Source organism: Drosophila takahashii, chromosome 2L (assembly GCF_030179915.1).
Source record: "Drosophila takahashii strain IR98-3 E-12201 chromosome 2L, DtakHiC1v2, whole genome shotgun sequence".
NCBI classification, from domain to species: Eukaryota; Metazoa; Arthropoda; class Insecta; order Diptera; family Drosophilidae; genus Drosophila; species Drosophila takahashii.
This window is the reverse complement of record NC_091678.1, coordinates 2,476,115-2,493,147: the sequence shown is the minus strand read 5'-3', so window position 1 is coordinate 2,493,147 and position 17,033 is coordinate 2,476,115. Positions and strand designations below refer to the sequence as shown.

General features: G+C 36.9%; 6 protein-coding genes and 4 long non-coding RNA genes across 10 annotated transcripts; 4 read left to right on the top strand and 6 right to left on the bottom strand.

The window, feature by feature from the left end:
- Nucleotides 1-700: 700 nt before the first annotated feature.
- Nucleotides 701-4,891, bottom strand: LOC138913937 (uncharacterized). The gene is made up of 3 exons (XR_011419831.1): nt 4,754-4,891; nt 4,307-4,700; nt 701-896 (listed from the first exon to the last, which is right to left on the bottom strand). It is a non-coding gene; the product is annotated as an uncharacterized lncRNA (long non-coding RNA).
- On the top strand, nt 1,597-2,729 carry LOC138913939 (uncharacterized). The gene is made up of 2 exons (XR_011419834.1): nt 1,597-2,004; nt 2,060-2,729. It is a non-coding gene; the product is annotated as an uncharacterized lncRNA (long non-coding RNA).
- Nucleotides 2,977-3,342, top strand: LOC108064213 (uncharacterized). The gene is made up of 2 exons (XR_001770243.3): nt 2,977-3,114; nt 3,176-3,342. It is a non-coding gene; the product is annotated as an uncharacterized lncRNA (long non-coding RNA).
- LOC108064229 (uncharacterized) lies at nt 3,582-5,379 on the top strand. The gene is made up of 3 exons (XR_001770246.3): nt 3,582-3,717; nt 3,773-5,120; nt 5,176-5,379. It is a non-coding gene; the product is annotated as an uncharacterized lncRNA (long non-coding RNA).
- Nucleotides 5,178-6,038, bottom strand: LOC108064191 (uncharacterized). Its single transcript, XM_070219237.1, has 2 exons — nt 6,020-6,038; nt 5,178-5,962 (listed from the first exon to the last, which is right to left on the bottom strand). The coding sequence occupies exons 1-2, from the start codon at nt 6,029-6,031 to the stop codon at nt 5,642-5,644; spliced, it is 333 nt and encodes a 110-aa protein (XP_070075338.1). The 5' UTR covers nt 6,032-6,038; the 3' UTR covers nt 5,178-5,641.
- A 2,920-nt stretch (nt 6,039-8,958) lies between these two features.
- Nucleotides 8,959-9,411, bottom strand: LOC123003246 (heterogeneous nuclear ribonucleoprotein A1-like). Its single transcript, XM_044395190.2, has 2 exons — nt 9,305-9,411; nt 8,959-9,233 (listed from the first exon to the last, which is right to left on the bottom strand). Exons 1-2 carry the CDS (start codon nt 9,314-9,316, stop codon nt 8,991-8,993), a joined length of 255 nt encoding a protein of 84 aa, XP_044251125.1. The 5' UTR covers nt 9,317-9,411; the 3' UTR covers nt 8,959-8,990.
- A 1,491-nt stretch (nt 9,412-10,902) lies between these two features.
- Nucleotides 10,903-11,878, bottom strand: LOC138911879 (melanoma-associated antigen D1-like). Its single transcript, XM_070211485.1, has 2 exons — nt 11,645-11,878; nt 10,903-11,578 (listed from the first exon to the last, which is right to left on the bottom strand). Exons 1-2 carry the CDS (start codon nt 11,654-11,656, stop codon nt 10,910-10,912), a joined length of 681 nt encoding a protein of 226 aa, XP_070067586.1. The 5' UTR covers nt 11,657-11,878; the 3' UTR covers nt 10,903-10,909.
- Nucleotides 11,879-11,995: 117 nt separating this feature from the next.
- Nucleotides 11,996-12,540, bottom strand: LOC108064201 (antifungal protein). The gene is made up of 2 exons (XM_017151606.3): nt 12,422-12,540; nt 11,996-12,340 (listed from the first exon to the last, which is right to left on the bottom strand). Exons 1-2 carry the CDS (start codon nt 12,431-12,433, stop codon nt 12,035-12,037), a joined length of 318 nt encoding a protein of 105 aa, XP_017007095.2. The 5' UTR covers nt 12,434-12,540; the 3' UTR covers nt 11,996-12,034.
- Nucleotides 12,541-13,546: 1,006 nt separating this feature from the next.
- LOC108064257 (heterogeneous nuclear ribonucleoprotein A1) lies at nt 13,547-14,130 on the top strand. Its single transcript, XM_017151691.3, has 2 exons — nt 13,547-13,693; nt 13,766-14,130. The coding sequence occupies exons 1-2, from the start codon at nt 13,682-13,684 to the stop codon at nt 14,048-14,050; spliced, it is 297 nt and encodes a 98-aa protein (XP_017007180.1). The 5' UTR covers nt 13,547-13,681; the 3' UTR covers nt 14,051-14,130.
- On the bottom strand, nt 13,765-15,757 carry LOC108064256 (uncharacterized). The gene has a single exon (XM_017151690.3). It carries the CDS (start codon nt 15,606-15,608, stop codon nt 14,640-14,642), a length of 969 nt encoding a protein of 322 aa, XP_017007179.1. The 5' UTR covers nt 15,609-15,757; the 3' UTR covers nt 13,765-14,639.
- Nucleotides 15,758-17,033: the final 1,276 nt, after the last annotated feature.

Genomic DNA, 17,033 nt, shown 5'->3' with positions numbered 1-17,033 from the left:
TATTAAATTTGTGCAAGAACTTTATATCCTTTGTACCCCTTGGACCAACACATCCTGCAATTCTTGGCGTCCTTTGTGTGTCCGCTGAATGACATCGCACCTGGCCTGGTCGAGGCTTGAACTTTCCATACCCAAAGTCCCCATCTGAAGGCTCCCTAGCCGGTATTAATTTTGCATATGAATACGATCACTATGGACCACTGGATGTGTCCTTGTTGTCGGAATAGCGCAATGCCACTGCTCCTGCTACTTTTCCCTGCGATGCCATATTCAGGCAGCTACTTTTCTTCGTACTCGCATCATGTTTATTGCAGGCAATAAATTTAAAAAAAATTCTATCTAAACCCATCACACATTGCCATCTTTGTGACAAGCACTTTAAGCTGTGGAAAATAGGGGGCATTTGGGAGCAAAGCTCGAATTTCCCATCAATTTCGTTTGAAGCGTTATCGTAGGTTAATTAGCTGACGCAGTCGGCTCATTAGCAACACGAGATGGAAAACGAAGGACTTCCTGAATACCAGAGACAAGTTAAAGAAAAATTGGCAGCTGTTTAACTTAAATCCCAAAAAAACAAACAAAAACATGCAAGGAACAAAAGATTTGAGTTTTCATGTTTTAAAATTGATGAGATTTTTATCCCTTTTAAAATTGTATTATAATTTTAGGTTTTTAATATCACTGGATAATATATTTAATATTTTAAAGCATTTTTATAAGTGTTTTCCCTGGAAAGCCCTCTTATTTGGTATATGCTTATTTGTAAAGTCCATAGATTCCATATGCAATGAGTTCAGGATTTTCCAAACCCAAGCACTCGATGTTTTTGCTGCTGATTTCCATTTTCTATTGCCTGGTGGCTTCATTAGGCAGCACCCAAGTAAATCAAGTCAGGCCTGCAAACGTAGCAGAATGGAGCAGAAAAATTAAAATGATATATACTATGTATGCACATCCTGAACCAGATATTTTTCTTCCAAACACGCACATACTCACATGCAAGTATGTTCACCTGGAAAAAGGGGTAAAATAAAGCTGCCAGCTCGGCAGTTGCATTGCATTTAAGTAAAATGAATTGCTTGCAATTTATTTTTGTTGCTTATCATATAAATTGCACTCGCTCGCCTGCAAGTCATTATTTGGCACATTTGCGCTCAATGACTGCACATTGTTTCTACATCGTCCCCATCCTCCTTATCGAGGCCCTTCTCTTCCAGCCACAGTGTTAAGTAGGAGTGACGAACCGGAAGTTTCCAGATACAACAACTGCTGACCCAGTGGGGTTGGGTGGCTTTGGCCAGGTTGGCCCAAATAGACCTGACCGGTTGGTCTTTTGCACTTGACTGCATCTTTAACCTTCTGCAGGAGCAGAATTCGAAGACACCTGAAATGCCACTTAAGCATTTCCAGTTCCTTTATTTACCCACTCCACCCAATGCCCACTCAAATAAATTTCCGGTTGTTTTTCCACATTTTTGATTTACACATTCTTATGTGGAGTGTATTGATAAAATATATTTTTACAAACTACAAATACAGCCCAATACAGCATCGTTACTGGACTGAATTTAGTGTGATATAAATAGGTACTGAAATGATATTTAAACCAGATTAAAAAAAATGTTGAAATGAAAACGTTGGGCAAGACTAAACCAACAGTACATAAAAACAAAATATTTTCAACATTATATTAAAATCAACAGATTTAATAAAATATTAATAGAAATTTAATTAAATAAACTCCCAAATAAATGCGACAAATTCACCAATACATCTGATAATACATTTTAGATTCAATTGATGAAAGTAATTCAATAACAAAATCTTTGAATATGTTGCTACATATATTTTAATTATTGTGCAGTGACTTATATTTGGTTTCATGTTGCCCAATTGGGAACCTTATCTTTCGGTTCCCCGGCGATTTAGTATATAAGCAAGCTTGGCGCTCCCAGCAGATTCATAACATCATTTTACGTAGCGACAATGGACTTCAAGTGCTGCGTAAGTTTGCTCAGAGCTTATTTGGGCGATTGTGATTAGTAATACTTCTTTGCAGCTGCTTTTCCTATCGCTATTGCTTGCTGGCGCTGTGGCGCGTCCAGAGCCAACCACGCCCACTACGCTGCCGCCCTGCACGCCATGGTGCGCCGGACAACCCCCACCGCCCCCCGGAGCCGTAAACTAAGTCCTATGGTCGATAACTTGGTATTTTAGCACAGCTTTTAATGTCATTTATTGTGAAACGAATGCATTTTGAAAAAATAAACAACTAGTGCACCAAAACAAAATATGTCCAATATTAATAACAGTAAAAATTTTAAATATTAACTTCTTCACTAAAAATCGCGAAAAATTTGCAAATAAATGTAATATTTAACAAAATAAAAATCCAAATTAAAGATAAAAAACTATTTAGTTTTTAAATATTAAGAGCTAAGTGATTTTTTGGCCCGAAAAATAATAAAGGACACCCATTAAAGCAGTGAATTTTATTTACATTGATTATTTGCTGATTTTCAAACGCTAATGATTTCTTGTATTATTTGAAATTAAATTTATGGTTCAGAGTTTCAGATTGGGCACAGACGAAATTAATTAGATTAAATCTCCAACTGAGTAAATGCTAAATACAAAAAAAATACCCATACTCTGATAATGATTTAAATTATTATATAGCCCGGCCATGTTAGAGGAACGATTTTTAGAATAGAAACTTGGTATTGAAGCACACCTTTTAATGTCATCTATTGTAAAACGAATGCATTTGAAAAAAAAAACAAGCAGTACATCAAAACAAAATATTTCCAATTTAAAATCAGTAAAAATTAATAAGAACTTTTTCACTAAAAATTGCAACAAAATTTCGCAAATAAATGTAATATTTATTATAATAAAAATCAATATTTAAATGGACAAACTATTTAATTTTTTAAAAACTAATTATTTATATTTTAAACGATTTGTTGGGCAGTGGGTTACTTTTTTTTTAAGTTACTCAATTGCGAACCTAATTTTACGATTAGACGGCGAATTGGTATATAAGCAATATAAGGCACTTCCAGCTATTTTATAAAAACATTTAAATTCGCGACAATGGACTTCAAGTGCTATGTAAGTTCGCTCAGCTGATAGTCGTGAACCGAGCCTGATTTTAGATACTAATCATTTGCAGATGCTTTTTATATCGCTTTTCTTGACTGCAGCTGTAGCCATGCCAGCTACGTCTTGCGAGCCATTTTGCGGCGAGGGACCCTACAAAGTTAATTTTCCTCTTCCGGGAATATAAAGTGTTTATTTATTTAAATTAACAGAAATAAAAATACAGAAATAAATCCAGAAGCTGTTTGGGAACTAAATATTAAAATGACTTTAAAAACGGAAAATTTTTGAAAAAAAATACAATTGAGTTAAACACAAGGTTCTAGAGTCCAAATTAGGCGTACATTATTAGTAATTTATTAGAAATTGAACTTCATTATCATATTTGTAACTGCCATAACGTCTTGATAATGATAATATGGGTATTTATTTGAAATATTACATAAGTCTGGGTTGCTAAAGGTTAAATAAGTATAAACAAGAGAGAACGTAGTTACTCAAATGCGTATCTAATTTTTCTGTTAGGCGGCGAATTGGTATATAAGTAGGTAAGAAGGGACTTCCAGCTATTTTATAAAAACATTTTGTTTGCCGAGAATGGACTTCAAGTGCTGCGTAAGTTTATTAGGAGCTTTACTAGGCGATTGTGATTAGTAATACTTCTTTGCAGATGCTCTTTATATCGCTTTTCATGGGTGCAGCTGTAGCCATGCCCGCTAAGCCTTGCCTGGCACATTTCTGCGAACCCGGTCTACCCTAGGCGTACATTATTTGTAATTTATTACAAATTTGTAATTATTTGTAATAAATCGAACTTCACTATCATATATGCCATGGGAACGATCTGCATAATGTCTTGATAATGATAATGTCGGTATTTACTTGAAATATACATGAAATATTAAAGGTTTTAAACGGTGTGTACATTATTTTTAAAGGAAACACGGTATTTTTCGTAACCCGACCTGACCAATGATTTTGATTCATAATACTTATGTGCTGCTGCTTTTTATATCGATTTTCTTGGCTGCGGTCGTTTTCAATACACTCTGCCTGCCCACAATTCGTCCCCACAAAGTTCAAAATCCACTTCCGACAATATAATGTGTTTAACTTATTTAAATTAACAGAATTAAAAACAAGAAGGGAAGCTACCTTCGGCCAGCCGAAGCTTATATACCCTTGTAGATTATAGAATGCTTACTCGGTGCAGTTCCAGGGATTCCAGATTCAGCGTTTCTATTTATTTAAATTTTGCTTTTAAGTAGTCAAGAATCAAAACGCCTACTTCCTACAAAATTACAATGAATTTTCTTATATTTGTTTGAATATTCCTATGGGAGCCTTAAGATATAGTGGTCCGATCCGGCTCGCTCCGACATATGTACTACCTGCAATAGAAAGAAGAATTTCGGGAAAGTTTCATCGCGATAGCTTTAAAACTGAGAGACTAGTTCGCACAGAAACGGACAGACGGACAGACGGACATGACTAGATGGACTCGGCTATTGGTGCTGATCAAGAATATATATACTTTATGTGGTCGGAAACGTCTCCTTCACTGCGTTGCAAACATCTGACTGAAATTATAATACCCTCTACAAGGGTATAATAAATAAGCTAAACAAAAATAAACTGTTTTTGAACTAACTTTATATTCGCTGACACCGTACGTTCGTAATCCAACCTGCCTTATAATTCTGTATCTTTGATTCTTTGCAGCTGCTGTTCATATCGCTTTTGTTTGCTGGGATTGCCTTGATAATGATAATGAAGACATTGTATTTAAATTAAATCTGTGATATTTGAGTCTTTAAACGCTATGTGAAGTTGGTAGATTAGCACAACTCTAAGTGGCATTGCATGTGGAACGAATGAATTGGAAAAGAATAATTAGTTACTTAATTGCGAACCTAATTTATCGGTTAATTATCGGTTATGGTATATAAGCAAGATTACGGACTCCCAGAAGATTTATAGAATATTCTTATTCGGCGACAATGGACTTCAAGTGCTCTGTAAGTTCTCTTAGCTGATAGTCGTGAGATTTTGATTAATAATACTTCTTTGCAGGGGCTTTTTATATCGCTTGTGTGGGCTGCAGCTGTGAGCAGTCCGCCCAATCATGTCATTCTGCCATTCTGCCATCCGCATTGCGGAGACATTGTTCCATATGTGGCAAGCACAATTTGAAATACCGAAATAAATCCAGAAACTATTTGGAAACCAAATATAAAATTGCTTTCAAAAATAAATTATTTCAAACTCATAGCAAAACTGTTAGTAACAACCTTTTCACTTGAATTCAAATATAAGATAACAAAAATGCAAGCTTACTTTGGCCGGAAATAGTTTATACTAGCTTTGTAATATATTCAACCGATTTTAATGCAAATATTTTATTTATTTGAAATAAACAATCGATTTAATGCAGATTTACTGCTATTAGTCTAATTGTTTGTAAGCCTATTTTTTTTGTTGTGTTGTGTTTTTTGTTATGATGGGGAATCCTACAGGCAATTCATATTTGGGTATACTTCTAATTTGGTATACCAATTACTCTAGTAGTGCAATTTTTGTGACCATCAATGTAATGTGTGCAACTTATGTGAGTGCATTGATATCTTTCCGAATTCCAATCACAGTGATATCGGTAAGAGGTTCCAGTTCCCATGACTCCTGCTCCCTTTGATGTTGTAACGCTCGTTGTGCATTTCTGTTTGCCATCGAAGGATTGTGTGCAACGCACATAGGTGCATTTATATTGCCCTGTATTCCAATTACAGGAATATCGGTAGGAGGATCCAAGGTTGGCCACAGCAAAGGCAAAGGCCATCAGGCAGACTAGTGCAAGCTGAAGCTAGAAATGTGTAATATATGTATTTACTATTTATATATTAAGCTCTAACTTCCTCACCATAAACTGCATTATGCAAATGAACTGAGCTCAGTGTTGCGAACTTTGCCTTTTATAGCATAGTACGTAAAAAGTTAGCCTGCAACATTTAATACCCTTACAATATTCAATAATTAATAAACTAGTTCAAAAATTTGATAACAAAAAAATGGAAACATATGATTTTATTTATTTTAATTTTATATTTTATTCCCCATTGTTAGAAGAATATTTTACTAAAGAGATGAGAAAAAATATAATACTCGTATCTGGCTAAATAGTCCATTTGTTATCGCCAGCTTTTCTGGAAAACAGTGTGTATGTTTCCCTTTTAAAGTTCTTTAATAAGAATTTGCTGATCTCAGAATTTACAACGCTAAACTTCTTATAAATCCAAGATAACTCTGGATTCTTCTTTTAAACATCACAATATTCTATAATCGATACATTTATTTTAATGTTAAATTATAATAACAATTAGTTAAATCTTCCAGGAAAATCATAATGAGATATTTCGCTTCTTGCCATGTTTGGGCTGACCCCATTATTTTCATTGCGTAATTGATTGCTATTTGGAGTTGGATAGGTTGGATTCGAATAGCCGTCGCTTATGGAACACTCTTGTCTTCCGTTAATCAAAGTGCAACGCTGTTGAATGCAGTTTCTAGTTCCGTTGAGACTTCTGCATTGGGTCCGGTATGAATAACCACCGATCACAGGCCTTTGATATCTGTAATTGGAATTACTTGCCAAGTTTTCATTACTGGCTCCTAAGACTCCTGAGTTCGGCATGTATCCACCATTTCCAATCGATCCACCGGATACCGGAACTTCACTTATTGTGCACTCTTTTTTGCCATTAAACGAATGTGTGCAACTTTCCTTGGTGCATTTAAATCTTCCTGTTTTCCAATCGCAAGACGTACGGTATGAATTCGCTTTGGCCATGGCCCATTGCCATTGATATTGCCATTGGGCCTCACCAAAATCAAAGACCAGTAGTGTGAGCACTAAAATCTTAAAAAACAAATGAATTTTTAATATTTCTGTAAGCTGTACCGCGTACCTTTAGTAGACTGCCCGGCAGTGATTTCATTTTAATAATGTTATTAAATGGTTTGTGCACAGTTACTTTATATTAAGTCCAATGGTGTAAAAGTGATACATCCTTTAAATACCCTTACAATGGATTATTATTTGATCAGTGACAAAAAAATGTTAAGTAATAGAATGTAATGATTTGAAAAATATTTTGTATAATAATAAAATAGCCTGGTCGATTATTAAGCTACTTGTAAATATTCTTAGTTGTTTGATGTGCTTGAAAAATAATATGAAGTATTTCAATTGCATTTTAAGGCAATCAAAAATTTAGCTCACTTAATTTCCAAGAGGTTGGAGTCTTATCAGAATAAATATGCAATAAAATGTATATATAAATATCGCGTGTAAAGAATAAAGATGAATAAACTTTCATCAGACACAAAGCTTTGATAATTTTTTGTTGTTCATTGGCAATAAAACATTTTTATAAAAAATCATGCATATAAGTAACGGTAATCATTCAGGAAACTTTTAAAATTGTAATCGAGATTGTATTACTACAATCAGTTTAGCTATTAATCAAAGTTTGGAATATTGTCAGGACCGTCAATATAACCGCCATTTGGAGGTGTTGATCCACCATTATTTGCATGGCCTCCATTGCCATTTCGAAGTCCTCGAAGTCCAGAATCTAAGAAATAAGTATTTCCAACTGGTTGGATCGGCCTTACCGTGGGAGCAAGATTTCTTTCTCCACTATATGGGTAGATGTGTGAATATCCTTCGAAGGCATTATTTCCGATATGTTTAGGTTTGATTGGCCTTACAGTTGGAGCCAGATTTTTTCCGCCATTATTTGCGTTTGTGTCGTAGATCGGTGAGTAACCTCCGAAATTTCCTGGTACAATCGGCATCACAGTTGGAGCAAGAGTTCTTCCACTAGGTTCGATCGGTTTTACAGTTGGAGCAAGAATTCTTCCACCATTACTTGCGTTTGGGTCATAAATGGATGAATGCCCTTCAAAAACACTGCTTTGTGATCCAGAACCTTGAGCAAATGTACTACCGCCACTAGGAGTGCAACTAATTATACCGTTGGAAGTCGAACATGGAACACAATGTCTTTTCCCATCTTTAATAGAGCACAAGATCCGGGAAGTAAAACTATAGTGCTCGGATTTTTGGGCCGTGCACAGACCAATTGCCAAAAAAGCTACTAGAACAATCTATAATTTAAATAAGAAATACCATTGTTCAAATAAATATTTTTAATCATTTTTCATATGACTGCTCACCAATAATTTCATTATGAAAATAATCTGAGCTCACTTAGTCACGCTTGTCTTATATAGAAAAATATAGATTTTACTGTGACAATTTTGAAATACTCTTCTACTTATACATTTAAAAATAATTGGATCCCATGAATGTGTGGTTTAAGTGGATATATTAATATACATCAAATATTTTTATGCAAGGTTTGTTTAAACTTTAAAACCATATTGTAATGTATTTCACGTGTCGGCGTGGTCTTCAAAAATTAGTATGCTCGAATGCAATGCGGGCAAACAATCTTATCTGCTACTTTTCTTGGAATTTCTATATATTTATTTGTTATAAAATGTACTTATTAATTTCTGTCTCAAGATTGTGAACAGATTTCTAGCTAAATAACAAATGATGTCTCTGAATTTCTATATATTTATTTGTTATAAAATGTACTTATTAATTTATATCTCAAGATTGCGCACAGATTTCTAGCTAAATAACAAATGATTTCACAAAAAAATGTATTTAATTGGAAGAAATGGAAGAATTTTTGTTGAGCTTTTTTTTAAAAATATGGATTTTATCAAATACTTTTTCCTCTACTTTGACCATAATGTACTATTATTATTAATAAACAAAACGAACGCTTGAGCTTTCAGATTTTTATTTTTCAATCTCTTTAGTAACGTCCACCTCCACGTCCTCCCTGTTGATGTCCTCCCTGTCCGCCCTGACCGAATCCTTGCTGGCCGTGTCCTCCTTGCTGTCCACGTCCTCCTTGGCCTCCCTGACCGAATCCTTGCTGGCCGTGTCCTCCTTGCTGACCCTGTCCTCCTTGACCGAATCCTTGCTGACCATGTCCCTGCTGGTTTCCACGTCCTGCGGCAAGAGCCACAGCGATCAAAGCGAAGAAGAAGACAATCTATAACGAAATAAATCGAGGAAAATTAATATACCCTGCCAAAATCTTTTTCAAGACTTTGCGGAACTTACGAAGAATTTCATTTTGGTAGTTTGATTATTTACACAGTTGAAAGTGTTCTAACTAATTCAACGTCGATCGGCAGGGCTTTTATAGCAAAAAGCCGAAATTTTGCAGCTGCCGCCACCAAAACAAAATACTAGAATTTTTGTATTGTTTTCGATGTTTATTCGCTTGTCACTGCAATGAGACGACACAATTTGGCCCAACATCGAGTAACTCTTATGCTATCAGGAAGGGGACCTTGATCTTGCATTTAATTCGCTTGTTTTTGTGTGTTTTCGGAGCTGATTAGGTAAGCCCCGATTAAAAGGTTTGTGACTTTTACTCTAGTTCAAAACAGGGTCAATATTTTTCATGTGACAATGGCGCTGATCTTTAAGCATTCTTTTGGGCTGAATTTATTAATAAAATAATTATATACAAAAAGAAACAAAGAAATAATATAGAGAGTAGCTACATATTTTATTTTTCGAGTAGCAATGAAACCCAAAAACGCCGCGGACAGAAATTGTTATTATATCTATGTTAGCAATTAGTTATTTTATTACATCCTTTGAATATACAATTTTTCTAAAGTCAAGAATTCTTTAAGTCTATAATTTCATATTTACTTTCGCCAGGTTTTTGGTTACCAGGGTTTCTAAGACCAAATTGGCTGCTATCGATGGAAGCGTCGCGGTTCTGAAAATTGGCTATATTTATGCAGCCGGGGATCATGAGGGCCCCCTTACTGCCTGGAATTGGTAGGACGCCCCTAACGCCGGGAATCAATATGGTGCCTCCACGAACAGAAATTAGTTCAGAACATTCTCTGTTAAAAGTGGAAATTGATGGGAGGTTTTGGAATCCAGGAATTGTTGGGACCTTTTCAGAGGATGAGGCAATAGGCAGTTGTTTTCCACGTGATATATTTTCTGAGTTGGGAGTTGGTTGGCCCCTTCCGACGTAGACAATGGGTAGCGTTTTTCCGGAAGCTGATTTCAGGAAAAATCCTCTCACAGCTTTGCCTCTGTGGCTTATTCGTTGCCCCTCGATCCAGGCAGAGTCCAACAAGACAAAAACTATGATAATCTGGAATTCAAAGTACCAAGTGTAAACGTATTGATTCTGAAAAATGACTTGCTCTGCCATCGCCGAGTATTGCTCTCAACTCACCAGTAATCTCATTTCGAGTGATGCTTTGACTCTTACAACTCAGCGGCCACACGAAGAATATTGATAAGAAAATTTTATACGGAGAAAGGCTAAAAAAACACACCTTATCTTTCATAAATATTATTCCTTTTTTGGAAGTACGATAATGCGAAGATATTTAAAGATATTGAGATATTTACGATTCGGAACCTGACAATTGTTGAGATATAATTTGAGTTCCACTTTTTTTTTAATATTCAATCTCAGGTAAACCGCCAAGGGCGGCCCTGTGCATTTCATTAACTTATATATAATTTATCTAATTATGATATTTTATATCAAATTTTTTATAAGGATAAAAAGGATTTTCATTAAAACACACTTTTTTTTTTATTAGAGATAGAGTATAAACATTTTTAAATATATTGTCTTTCTTATTATAAATGCAAAGCTTTACGGTCACAAACGAAATTTATTTTTTAAGCTCGAGGGGCTTTTAAATCTACGATCTCGTATTTGCCACCAATATTTCCGCTGCTTTGTCCGCGACTTGTACTCTCAGAATTTTCCCCGTCACTATTTCCATTGCCTGTGTTTCCGCTTACAGTGGAAGATCCGCCGGAAGGATAGGGCCCACTTGTGTTTCCATCATCGGGACTTTGGCCACTAGGGTATCGAGCAGGAACTCCTTCCTGATTGTTCCAGTTTCCTGGATTTCGCCAAGGTCCTGGATTGTTCCAGCTTCCGGGATTTTGCCAAGAGCCAGGGTGGTTCCAGCTTCCCGGATATCGTGAAGGACCGGGATGGTTCCAGCTTACAGGATTTCTTGAAGGAAAGGGACGGTTCCATCCTCCATGATTTTGTTCGGGACCGGGATTATTCCATCCTCCAGGATTTTGTGAAGGACCGGGGTGGTTCCAATCTCCTGGATTTTTCCAAGGACCGGGATGGTTCCAATATGCAGGACCATGTTCCGGATTGTTCCAGCTTCCTGGTCTCTGCCAGTTTCCCGGGCGGTTCCCAACTACTGGAATTGATCCATGAAAAACACCTTCTTCATACGATCCGCCACCACTTCCTTCGTACAACACGTCATGGGAACTTCGACTGCTCGCTAGCGAAACCGCCAAGCAAATTATAATTATTTGCTGTGAGAATTTTTTTTAAAAATAAATTAAACAAAACTTTTGTTCGCTTGGGCTGTGTTTACTTACAAGCAATTGCATTTCTCTTCAAATTCCAAATGCGTATTGCAATAAGCGAACGCATGGTATTTATACACACATCATTCACAGATTAATGAACCGATAATGGAAGATCGTTGAATGTGTAATATAGTGCATTATCATAGCACACGTAGCAAAACAAACTTTTCTGTTATTTATTTCGGTAAAACATTAATATATATCGGTATTTTCAGACATCCCTAATTTATATTGCCACGAAATTTGTATCCTAAGTTCCTGAAAAAAATGGGACGTTAAAAACTTAACATTCTTGGAATTTTCAACTTTTTTAAAATTTTAAATCTGGTTTGGAAATTAATAATGCAAATTTTTAAGTGTTTTTTTTAGAGTTTTAGTTTATTTTATTACGCTGCTCTTTTAGTAACGTCCGCCGTGTCCTTGCTGACCGTGTCCTCCGTGTCCTCCTTGTCCGAATCCTTGCTGGCCATGTCCTTGCTGACCAAATCCTTGCTGGCCGTGTCCACCTTGTCCGAATCCTTGCTGGCCGTGACCACCCTGTCCGAATCCTTGCTGGCCATGTCCACCCTGTCCGAATCCTTGCTGACCGTGTCCACCCTGTCCGAATCCTTGCTGACCGTGTCCACCCTGTCCGAATCCTTGCTGGCCGTGTCCACCCTGTCCGTAGCCAGCGAAGACCACAGCGATCAGAGCGAAGAAGACAATCTACAAGGAGAGAAGAAAGAAAACGGCAATCTGTGAGCTCCAGTCACCCAAAAATATTTTTGAAGACCTCGAAGAACTTACGAAGAATTTCATTTTGGTTGATAGATTGTTTACACGGTTGAAAGTGTTCTAACTAAATCAACGTCGATGGTCAGGGCTTTTATAGCGAAAAATTGACTGTTTGCAGAGTCCGGCACCAAAACAAAGTAATAAATTCAGCTTTGTTGCTTTTATTTTGTTTATTCTTTCCAATTGAAATCTATATACCCCAAGCTGAATTCGCTTGTCGTTTTTCAGATTAATCGTCCGCGATGAGATGACAAAATTCCAGCACGCCATTGACAGGGCTGATTTCTGATCAGGGCTACGGACCTTTAGCCTGATCTTTCTTTTTATTAATTTGTTTTGCTTATTTCGGAGCTGATTAGCTAAGCGCCGATTGAAAGCTTTTTTGATTTTTATTGAAAACTATAGTTGTATAAAAATTGGCGAAATTTTGTATTTGTTTAATTTGAAACTAGTTATTTAACAGTAGGCTTTTAGGCTGAATTTAAGCTTGAGTACAGAGAAAAAAATTATATAAAATTTTAATACAAATTTAGAAACTTTTTAATATAAAAAGGTATTATTTATACCAAAAGAATATTATAAATATAACAGAAACTATAGAAATGAAAATATAGGAAACTTTGTAGAACGTTAGACTTAAGATTATTTTATTATTTTTTAAAAGCATTTGATTAAATTTTTTATATAATTTTAAAAATAAAAATAATGTTTTACAAAATGTATAACAAACGAAAATATATATAAATGACTTAAGAGCAAACTTCCAAAATGCACCGGATGGTTAAGTAAATGAAATCGGAATTCTCACTTTAATATTGCAAAATGTTCTCTATTTATTAAAAAACTTGATTATTCTATACGTTTTGGGGGCACATGAGCCTTGTCACGCTTTAAATGCGTGGAAATGTAGCAATCACAAATAAAGTCTGTTCCCAAGTCGCCTTCTAACATTTCCAATCTTATGTTTAGGCTCCAAAACCAGAGTCCGCTGGTTTTTTACTGATACGAACGCCACTGAAGGGTTGCTCCATTGGGGCGCAGACTTCTAATCAGTGCCCAAACATTTGAAACTCCCAGACGGATGGAAATTTTTGTGATTTGTTTTTTTTTTTTTCGTGGTTCAAATTTAATGGCGTGTACTTGTGTCCGTCTGGCCTTTTCAATGTACTTGGAGGCACGTGACGACACAACGAGATTGGCGGAGAGTATAAAAAGACCGGAGCGTCCGAAAATATTATTCATACAAGCAAGATCAGCCGTAGCATCAGCAACATGAAGTTTTTGGTGAGTTTTTAAACCTAATTTTATTTCACGACGGATCCAAAGGACTAAATCGGGATATTTACTTTCTCACAGATCCTTTTCTTTGCCCTCTTCGCCATGGCGGCTGCACTTCCTCAGTGGGGTGGTGGATTCGGAGGTGGATTCAATGACCAACAGCAACAACAGCAGCAAGGATTTGGAGGTGGATTCGGAGGTGGATTCGGAGGAGAGCAACAACAGCAACAGCAAGATGGATTCGGAGGTGGATTTGGAGGCCAACAGCAACAGCAACAGCAAGAAGGATTCGGAGGTGGATTTGGAGGTGGATTCGGAGACCAACAACAGCAGCAACAGCAAGGAGGATTTGGTGGCTGGTAAACAGCTAAAACGATGCAAGAAAAATATCGACGCCTTAAACTAAACGCTCCAATAAAAATATGAAATTTTGATGAAACAAATTTAAATATTTTCTTAATTGCGAATCAAAAAATTGGTCAATACCACATAATTTGGCTTTCGTAAACGGAATATGCATGCAGTATATTTCTTTGCATTTGACCCCGACAACAAATATAAATATTTGTATTTTAAATAAGAGCGATTGAATATCCCCAACCTTATTCAGCCTATTTTTAACTAACTTATTCCGATTTTAGACACGCAATTTTATTTCAATCATAGATTTTTCAAGTCAAATTTGAAAAAAATAACATCAATAAAACAATTGCACTAAAATTGTAGTCGAGTGCCTGTTAAAATAGAACTGCAAGAAATTAAATGGTTTAGATTAAGCTTGACTTTTCTTATCGTTTTTTGTTAAAAAGAAAACACATTTTAGTTTGGTACAAATATAACCCAAAGAGATCACAAAAATTTTGAAAGTTCTTTAGCATTGAAATGTTTTTTAAGTGTTAACACAACCACAAATCGAGATCATTATGATTGGAAATAAAAACAACATTCGCCACTAATCAATGGCCTCCTCTGCCGGCACTTTTTCCATATTTTTCCCATCATCCGGGGGAATCTCAATCCTCGGTCCCTCCCCCTCTAATCCGCCCAGCTGTGTGGCCTGCCACGCCCTCGTCCACGGCAAGGACATTACCGACATGACCTTGGACAGCCCAACTGGCTTTTTCTCCTCCGGCAGCTGCAGTTCTTCGCTGCATAAAAGGGAAATTATCAGATGCTCAGCGAAGAGGGCATGTCTCCGCCTTTGACTGCCCGTCATTTCCGTTTCCTGTTGGCAAAGGATTTCCTGCTGCTCCATAAACTGCATGAGAAGATATTGCTCGGCTGGCTTTTTGACTTTGGGTTCCGCAATGACCAAACTAGCAGGCTGCTTCTCCTCTGGAGGATCTACGATGATGCTGGGTGGCAGCTGGTTCTCCACCGTCGACAGCTGTAGGATTAAATCGAAGCCCCTTGATTGAGTTTGCACTTGTCGTCTTCGGCGAATGCGACTTCGGGCAAAGATCCTTCGCAGTGGCGGCGAGTCGGGCTCCAGGAAGTTGGCATGATCGATGTGGTTGAGCAGGAGGTGCCGCGATAGATTGCAAATGGCCACCAGCTCAACGCCTGGCAGTCCGGCACACAGGGGACAGACCACATAGTCCTCCGAAAGGCGATGCTCGGCACACACGTGTTCAATCAGCCGCTTGGCCGTCTGCCCAGATTGTCTGCAATACGGACAGGTGAAGCAATTCGAGAGGTGAACAATTTCCGGCACTTGGCCATTGAGCAGAAAGGACGAAAGATCTTCCGAAGGATCCAGGATTAGCTGCATGGGATGATCGAAGCGATGGTCCTGCGTCTCCAGCCGCTGGTCGTAGCAATCGCCGCAGAGGTCAAAGTTCACGCAGCGCAAACAGCGGAAACGGCGACCCCGGAAGTCGCGCCTCTGACAGCCGTCACAGCAAATGTTGCGGTGGCCCATCCTCGATTTCGATATCGATCGACCCCTTCGATCGACTTCTCTGCCAGCACATGCACTCAAAACTCTGGTCGAAAAATAGGGCAATTGGGTTTGGAATTTCTACACATCGAATCGAAACTATGACATTTTTTTCTTCGTTTTGCTCTCATATTGACTTAATTATACCCGTTAGTCGTAGAGTAAAAGGGTATATTGTATTCGTGTAAAAGTATATAACAGCTAGAAGGAAGCGTTTCCGACCCCATAAAAACGACATTTTGAAAAAGAGGTCTAGTTGGGAAAACTACGGAAACTAAAATTTAAATCTTTTTTAATTATTTTAAGTTTTAAAAAGGCCCAATTTTTAGCCTATAAACCGAGGAAACATTTTATCAGAACTTAATAAAAAATTACAAAAAAATGTTCTTGCTCAAACTGAATTTGTATTTCAGCATGCAACACGCGTTTATTACATTTGCTTCTGTGAGGAAGGGTATTATGTGGGGATTTGTGAACAAGCTGCTCCTGCCACGGCAGCTCCTGCAACACCACCAACTGATCCTGCCGCTCCGCATGCTGCGGCCACTAAGATCTGTTTTGTTTTCTTTCCTTCTGGGGTTCCATAAAAGGCTTGTTGCCTATCACCATATGTAGGCAAACTTAAAGGATGTTGAAATCCTCCTCCAAATTGTCGTTTTTCAATGACGTGGTCCATTGCTGCGTCACCAGATGTAGGCAAACTTAAAGGATGCTGAGATCCTCCTCCAATTTGTCGTCTTTCAATGACATTGCCCATTGCTGCGTAGAAGCAAAGGCCTACGAAAAAGAAGGTGAGCTCTTTCTTGAACAACATTATTGAACGAATTCTTTCTGAAGTATAATAACATTTCTGATAATGTCGCGCATTTTTATACTTTCTGCGCAAAGACAAAAAATCCGGTTTCAACAAGAAATTTGTTTGTATTTTGTGCAGTATAGTCGTAAATAAAAGATTATTTCAAACCCATACAAACAAGTGTTGATTTTTCCACAGAATAAAAAATCCGGCTTCAGCAAGAAATTTTAAATTCCGTAAAAACAACAGTATTTTGTCCTGTGCAAACTACTTAAGGAAAATACAAACATTCGTTTTTTTTTAATCTTTCTAAAATTCTCATGGATTGTTTGCATAAGTTATCAGATGGACAAAATAGAAACAAACAAATTCGTTTTTCGACACAAATCCTTACTCTATTTTTCTTCAAAACATTAGTACTTTGTCCAAAACATATTGTTTAAATATAAAATGAGCATGTAATTAAATTCCCAATCTATTGCCATTCAAGCCTAGAAACATTATTCTAAACAAAATATTTTGTGAACAAAATTAATAAGATAAGATTAATAAGATTTGATGAAATTTACATGTTAACAATATTAAACTCTTTTTCAATTTTGGAGTGTTTT

What these genes read in the sequence shown, in the direction of transcription:
- LOC108064256 (XM_017151690.3), bottom strand. Translation starts at nt 15,608, where the DNA reads ATGGGCCACCGCAACATTTGCTGTGACGGCTGTCAGAGGCGCGACTTC.